We start from the raw sequence: 8097 nt of genomic DNA on the forward strand, positions 1-8097 counted from the left end.
AGTGCCCACTGTGACTCCTTTTGGAACTAAATCTCAAGATGAAGTACCACCTAAGAACCTGAAGTGAGCACCACTGTTGCTCAACAGGGGTCTATCTCCCAAAGACAAGGATTTGACTTGGTAGTTGATCTATCAGATGAAATCACTCTAAGAAGGACTCCCAAGACCAAAGAACTACCCTCTTGGATCAAGAAGGCACATTCACCATCTTCTATCATTGGAAATCCTAAAGAGGTAATGGTTACAAGGAGAAAAAGATTTAATTAAATTAACCATTTATGCTATGTTTCTCTTTCAGAACCAAAGAATGCAAAACAAGCTCTGGAGGATGATTGCTGGATTGCTGTCATGCATGAGGAGCTTGAACAATGCGAGAGGAACGACGTGTGGAGCTTGGTTCCTCAGCTTGAAGGAATTAATGTCATAGGAACCAAGTGTATCTTTAAGAACACGTCTGATGAATTTGGAAATATTGTTAGAAACAAGGCCAGGCTTGTTGCTCAAGGGTACACACAAGAAGAAGGGATTGATTTTGACGAGACCTTTGCTCCAATGGCCAGATTAGAATCGATTAGATTGCTTTTGGGAGTTGCTTGTTGCTTAAAGTTGAAGCTTTATCAAATGGATGTGAAGAGTGCATTCTTGAATGGCTTGCTTATGGAAGAAGTTTATGTTGAGCAACATGCTAGATTTCAGGATCCTTACAAGCCAGATCATGTGTTCAAACTGAAGAAATCACTATATGGACTGAAGTAGGCTCCAAGAGCATGGTATGAGAGGCTTACCTCATTCATTCTTGATCACAATTTTGGAACAGTAATGCTGATAAGACTCTTTTTATTAAACATGGTAGTGGTGAGTTTCTTTGTGCTCAAATTTATGTTGATGACATAGTATTTGGTTCCACTTCACACACACAATTGCAAGAGTTTATTACTTCAATGAAAGATGAGTTTGAAATGAGCATGGTATGAGAATTAAACATGTTCTTAGGACTTCAAATTAAGCAATTTGATAGTGGTTTGTAGAGATGGTAATGGGCCCGACAATTTCGGGTACCCGGCCCGGCCCAAAAGGGGCGGGCTTTACCTGAGGTTGGTGGGCTTGGGCTTGGGCCTGGGCTTGATTTTAAGGCCCAACCTCGGGTACGGGCCGTGCATGGGTATATCTTTAGGCCCGGCCCGTCCCAAAAATTTTATTATTAATTTTACTAATTTACCCTTATACTATATATTTAATTATATATTAATTAGATATATTATACTATATATTATATAATATATATATATATCCATTTTTCTCAAACCCAAACCTCGATTTTCATCCCATATTGAAGGTTTAACACGTTAAAATTGCCTTTAAATGAGTTACATGGGTTTGGTTTAACTTATAAAAGTGGATTTTATCATAACATATTATGCATAGTTGAAAGTTAGTATAATCAAATATTATGGAGTTTTAATTGCTCACTTATTGCTTAAATTATTTGCGGAAATAGCTTCAATTAATATTTAAAAACTATTTCTAAAATTAAAAATATAAAAAAAAAATTTATTAATATTTAAAAGTAAACATTATTAAAAAAGGTGGGCTTGGGCCGGGCCTGCGGTTATAAAAAACCCGTCGGGCCGGGCTTGGGCTTGGGCTTTGCCTATCATACCCGTAGCAGGCTCGGGCCGGGCTTGGGCATGTGTCATGAGGTCGAGCTTGGGCTTGGGCCTAGGCCAAGGGGTACCCGGTCCCGGCCCGGCCCATTGCCATCACTAGTGGTTTGTTTGTATCATAATCAAATTATGCAAAGAACATGCTTAAAAGATTCAACCTTGAAAATGCAAAATATGCTAAAACACCTATGAGCTCTACCCTTACACTGTCTGAGGATGTAAGTGGGAAAAAGGTAGATAACAAAGTGTTTAAAAGCATGATAGGAAGCCTGTTGTATTTAATTGCAAGTAGGCTTGACTTATGTTTCAGTGTAGGTGTTTGTGCAATGTTTCAAGCTGATCCTACTAAACTTCATTTTATAGCTATGAAGAGAATCATGACATATGTCTCAGGTACATGTGACTTTGGATTGTGGTTTGCATCTGACACTAACCCTACCTTGGTTGGCTTTAGTGATGCAGATTGGACTGGAAGCTTGGATGACAAGAAGAGTACATCTGGAGGATGCTTTTACCTTGGAAACAAATTGGTGACTTGGTACAGCAAGAAATAGAACTCCATTTCAATCTCAACTATAGAGGTAGAGTACATTGCTATAGGGAGCTGCTATACACAGGTTTTGTGGATTAAACAAGTTAAGTGACTATGGTTTTGATAAAAAATGTGTTACTATTTTCTATGATAATACAAGTGCAATTAACATATCTAAGAATCCAGTTCAACACTCTAGGAAAGCACATTGATATTAGGCATTATTTCATTAGAGAATTGGTCGAAGATAGAGTGATCACCCTTGCAAATGTGAACACAAATTCTCAACTTGTTGACTTATTTACAAAGGCTTTAGACTTTCAAACTTTTGTGAATTTGAGGAAGTCTGTTGGACTAACTCAACTTGAGTATAGTCTTTCTTTTAATAATGTCATGAGAAAACTTTTCTTTGTCTTTAAGGTTACAAGTGTATTTGATATGTGTTGAGTCATAAAGAAGTGTTTCTCCCTTTGAAATATGTGTGGTGAGTGACGTGTCCACCTTGTTTTTCACCTCAAAGAAGTATAACGACTTTTTTTCATTTTTGAGTGTTATGTGCATATTTCTTGTCACCTTGTGAAAGAGCTACCTTGTTTATAGTGTGAAAGTCATACTTGAGTAATTTTCTACGATGTAAAGACCCCTACGTCCTTGGAAAATCTACCGCTTAGAGGACTAACTATTTGCAAGTGTGAAAGCTTCACTTGGTTACCTCTTGAGTGTTATGCCCATTAATCTCTATTGATATGCAAAAGAATCCAAAATGTTGAGATTAAATTCAAAACGAAAAGAATAACAAAAAAAAAAAAAAAAAAAAAAAGGGCATGAGAGAAAGGGGAGTTGCTTTTATTTCAAAATTGACCAATAAGTCATACTTACCCCTTGAGGACACTTCACACACATATGATTGAGAATGTTTGCTTTTGTTGCTCATTTGTGACTTAAAGGAGTGATTGCTTTAAGTTGTGGAATGTTCTTTGGATGAGATACTCCTTATACATTTCTTTCATAGGTTGAGAAATGAATTTTGTGTCTTCTAATCAAATCAAAATATGACTTGTCTCTTTAAATCGTATGACAATTTTTGATTGATCTCATGACCATTTTGTACTTGTTTCTTTTTAAATTTTATGTGATTTTAGTCTACTTCCTTTGTGTCTATGTCATCACCTTGAGTATTCATGTGATAGCCTGCTTGCTTCACGGTGCTCACATGAGTCTTTACAGTTACCACACTCTAATATGTTGATTTGATTTGTGAAAAAGATCCTTGTATGCTCACACTGATTTTTGAGTCACCACCTAATGATTGAGATTGTTTGTTTTATTTCATGTGTTGTGTGACCACTCCTAGAGCGAGGTTATCACCTTGAAATTAACTATTTTGAGTGATCACATTGCGTGACAGTGCGCTCACATGAAACTTAAGTGACGACTTCATTTAAAATTCCATATTTTTCTAGGGTGCACGTTTCAATTGTTGCGACATCTCATTGTCTCTCAGCTGAAACATTTTCGTGCCGCTCAAAGCCTTTTCTCTCAAATTTTTCTTTGAATTTCATCTTGAGTTTTTTAATCCTTGAGTGTTTGTCAATCATGGAGCATCAAGATTCCTCCATCGCCGACATCAGGAATGTGTCAAAATCAAAGAAAAGGGCGAGGGAGAGTCAAACCGATGAACAACCAGACCCTTCACAATCCTCATCTGACAAGACTCTGCCACCACCTGTCTCACCTACTATTGATCAACATTCCTTTGATGAGTCGTTGATCAAGAGAGTTAAGTGCAAGAAGAAGAAGAAATCTCATCAAAAATCCAAACAGACAAAGAAAGCACCAAAGTTGAAGAAGAAAAAGGCCAAAATTGTTGCCTTTGAATCATTGGAGTTGGGTAAATGTCTTATCTTTAACATTCCTTTTGCTGAATCAAAGTTTAATGACTTTATTGTTCATAGACCTATCTTGTCTGAATCCCGTGTACAACTTGATGATTTTCCTGATATCAAGTCTATTGTGATTGATAGACAATGGGTAAAAACTGTTGAGAGTCTTCCTCTCCCTTATTAGGCCTTTGTCCAAGAATTTTATTCAAACTTTAAGACTGATATAAACAGGGTTAGTTTGAAAAGAAATCAAGTTTGTGTTAGAAGGCATTGGATTGAATTCACAATTGAGGTGGTTAGGAAGTTTTTGAATCTACCCCTTATTGAGGAACCTGATGATTTAACCATTAGTCTTGAACACCTGGACCAGTTAGCCATCGACCTCACTGGAGGGTCTGTTCTGAAATGGCCTAAGAGTGGCCACATTCCTTCCAATGTGTTGACCCAGTTCTATAACATTTTGTTTATGATCACCCTGACAAACTGGTCTCCATCGCTTCACAACTCTATGAGTCTTGATAAAGCTCAGTTGATTTATGGAATTGCTAATTAGGAGAAAATTGATTTGGGGGCTTTGATTTACATTAGCATTAGGTCTGCTACTGAAGCCAAGGGGAAATCCTTAGCTTTACCTTTTGCTTCCCTGATCCATAGGATTGTAACTTCCTATAACCCTAAGAGGCAACCAACTGATTCTCGCCTAAAAATTAGATGCATTATAGCCAAGACCATCAAGATTCCAACCTCAGCACCTGCTCAAGATGTGCCTTCATCCTCAAATGCTGCCTTTGGCAAAGCTAACACTGGCCAATCAATAATTTTTTATCTATTACAGGTTCTCGATAGCAAAATGGATGAGAAATTTTCTCAGCTTACTGAGCAAATGACTCACATTCACTTCACTTTTCATGCACGAGTGGATGTCTTAGAGGATATGGTGAAAAAGATCCAAGCTGAACTAACTTCATCATGGGCAGCTGCTTCCTCATCAACTGTTCCAGTTCAACAGGAACCTCTAGTTGAAACTCAACAAGATACAATCAAAGCTGCTGGTTCTGATCAAGAAGAGGATGACCAAGTTGCTACTCTTGCTTTAGAAAAGGATGACCAAGCTACTACTACTGCTCTAGAAGAGATAGATCATGCTGCTGCTTCTGATCAAGCAAAGACTGCCTAGGATGCTACTGCTACTACATTGGCTCATATCCATGAAGCCAATACTGAGGGTGAACAACAACAAGATCCTTCCGACACTTGAGCTGATGATGATGCTCTTGCACTAGCTGTGTCCATTTGAGCAAAAAGGTTGAAGACTCAGGCTGAAAAGAACAAACTTCCCCCAAGAAGATCCTCAAGACACCATAACTTATGAACAAAGAGGAGGAGTAGTTTTACTATTTACGTGTGCTGATGTGGTAGCTGAGGTGATGACTTTGGGCTGAATTGAGGTGGTGAACTGATGTGCTCACCTTGGTGTGAAGAGAGAGAATTTTTATTTTTGTTTTCTTTCATGCAGAACTTTTTATTATTGTTTTTGTTAGTTTAAACTTCTCTTGAACTTATTACTGATGCATTTTGTTTATGTGGTAAACAATTTTCATGATTAAGGTTTTGTTGCTCGTCGGTTATGATGACTATTTTTCTAATGTGTTTTCTCTTTTGTTTGCAGTTGCTGCTATTTTTATTTTATGATAAAAACTGAAATTTTTTTGCTAATCACTTGATTTCTGAAGTGTTTGGTTTACTTACTCAGGGGGAGTGCTCCTATTGAGGGGGGAGCTGTTCAGCCCTGTTTATGTTTATCTTAAAAGCAATTTTTTATACATGCCTTGCTTAAGATTTCAGGTTTTTTTTTTTTTCCTTAGATGCTTAGCTTCTCATTGAGATTGTTTCTTGTCTCTATTAATTGATTGATGTTCTTTTGAGACAATTATTTTTTTTTTTTGGATTGTGTTTTGTTCATAAGTTTGACAGAGGGTGAAATTGTAAGTTATTTGTCAAATTATGAACCCAGTGTGGGAACACTGATCTTTGAGGTCATGACATCGTCTTGCCTCTGCACAATCATTTATATTTAAATTTCTAGTGTGACGACTCTCTGTCAAAGTGACCACTTTCAATTGAGTCTACTTTCTATTATATTGTGTGAGCACCTTAGAGTCTGAGTGGTCACATGCATCTGACATATATTTTGCATAACACGTATTGCATCTCAATATTCCCGTGAACTGTTTTTATTCTCATTATGAGATATTGTTTGTGGTCCATGACACTTTTCATTTATTCATGCCGTGTGTTGGAAAGTTTGTTTACAATTTTTAGTGGTCCCAAGAGAATTGGAATAAACTTTTCATAAAGGTGAAACCATAAAGTTTTCTTGTTAGCCACTTGTCCCCTTACATTGGGCGGATATTTTCTATATAATCTCTTCTCCAATGCAATTTCATTTAAGCCTAATTATTTCCTTGAAAGCACTCTGAATATTCTTAAAGGTTTCTTTTGTTTTTTATCAGGTTTCTATGCTTAGGTAGGCTTATAAATACCTTCATCAAAATACTTTGATTTTGTCCATCTTTCTACGTTGGTCATGTAGTTGGTGCTTGAAGCTTGCTGAGCTGATTCAACTAGAGTGGATCTTTGGTGCCGTACCTTGAGAGAAGCTCAAGGCTGACCAAGTGGTTTCGTGAACGTGAAGCTTGATGTGGTAGTTCGAAGTTCGACCAAAGGGTGGAGGTTGAAGCGTTACAAAACAAGGAGTGTTTTTGCAACTAAGGCTTAGTCTTTGGCTTTGTAATTGAACTGAAAAGTTTACCATAGTGGATTGGTTTCATTCTAGACTTGGTCCCATGGATGTAGGTGTTTTGCCGAACCATGTAAAAACCCATGGTGTTCTTTATTTTGGTTCATGTTTGATTGTTTTATAATGGTGATGAATGAGCACTAAAATCAACTTAGCAACCCATTCTGCTTAGGTTTAATACATTTGGTAAAGTATTAAAACTTTCCAAGCTCAATCTTTCGTATGAATCCAATTTAAGCATTTGTAGTAGTTCTGCCCCAAACATTGCTCGTTAGTAGGGACATAGCTAAAAATGAAATGTAGGGGTTCAAAGTTGAAAGAACAATACAAATTTAAATTAAAATAAGCACAAGTTTGTATTTATAAAATTCTCATTAACTAATACATTTATAATTGTTCTCGACGGGAATTCATCTTTTGAAAGTATTTTATAATGACATCATTATTAATACTATCAAATACATTTTTCTCTATATATACAACTAAGTTATTATTCAACTATTGATCACTCATTCTATTTCGCAAAAGAGTCTTCACAAAATTCATTGTTGAAAATGCTCTGTCTACACTAACAGTGGCAACGGGTAGCATCAATGCTAATTTCATCAACAAATAAACTAATAGAAACACTCTATCCTTCTTACTTTCAACCATCTATTTTGCAAGATCTTCAATCCTTTTTAATCCCATAAATTTGACATTAGAATCATACACAAAATATAAACATCAAGTTGAGAATCAAGTGCCATGAGTTCTAAGTCAAAAAAATCTTGTGGATAAAGTTCGGCAAGTCGCATCAATTTTTGTTTATTAAAACAACAAATGATTCATTTGGACATAAATATGCCAAACAAATAAGCAATTCAGTGTTTACCTTATTGAAACAATTATTCAACTCTTAAAACTACATATCTAGGACATTATAAAAAATATGGGTACAATTTGTGGTCCCAATGGAAATTTCATTTTCCTAAATCCTAATCTATAATTTAACATTAACTTTCAACATAAAAGAATACAAATATAAAATATATTAGTATTAGTATTACCTGACAAATTGAAGAGAAATGGGCTTGTCGGCTTGATAGGTAGGAGAAAACTGCATTTGTGTGGATAAATAATTAGAAATTTAAGAAAAATTTGAACCGTAAATTGTTGAATCAGTTATGGGCAATAAAAAAAAGACCGTTTGGGAAGTAGAGGAAGAGGGGTTTAGTT

The 8097-nt window shown here is 36.1% G+C and overlaps 1 protein-coding gene across 1 annotated transcript; it reads left to right on the forward strand.

The window, feature by feature from the left end:
- The first annotated feature begins 4032 nt into the window (after positions 1–4032).
- On the forward strand, positions 4033–5659 carry LOC116117302. Its single transcript, XM_031403338.1, has 2 exons — positions 4033–4087; positions 4915–5659. The coding sequence occupies exon 2, from the start codon at positions 4930–4932 to the stop codon at positions 5254–5256; it is 327 nt and encodes a 108-aa protein (XP_031259198.1). The 5' UTR covers positions 4033–4087; positions 4915–4929; the 3' UTR covers positions 5257–5659.
- Positions 5660–8097: the final 2438 nt, after the last annotated feature.

The sequence above is a fragment of the Pistacia vera genome, unplaced genomic scaffold (genome assembly GCF_008641045.1).
Source record: "Pistacia vera cultivar Batoury unplaced genomic scaffold, PisVer_v2 Contig804, whole genome shotgun sequence".
In the NCBI taxonomy this organism is placed as follows: Eukaryota; Viridiplantae; Streptophyta; class Magnoliopsida; order Sapindales; family Anacardiaceae; genus Pistacia; species Pistacia vera.

Excerpts from the sequence above, each read along its gene's own strand:
- LOC116117302 (XM_031403338.1), top strand. The coding sequence starts at position 4,930 with ATGGATGAGAAATTTTCTCAGCTTACTGAGCAAATGACTCACATTCAC.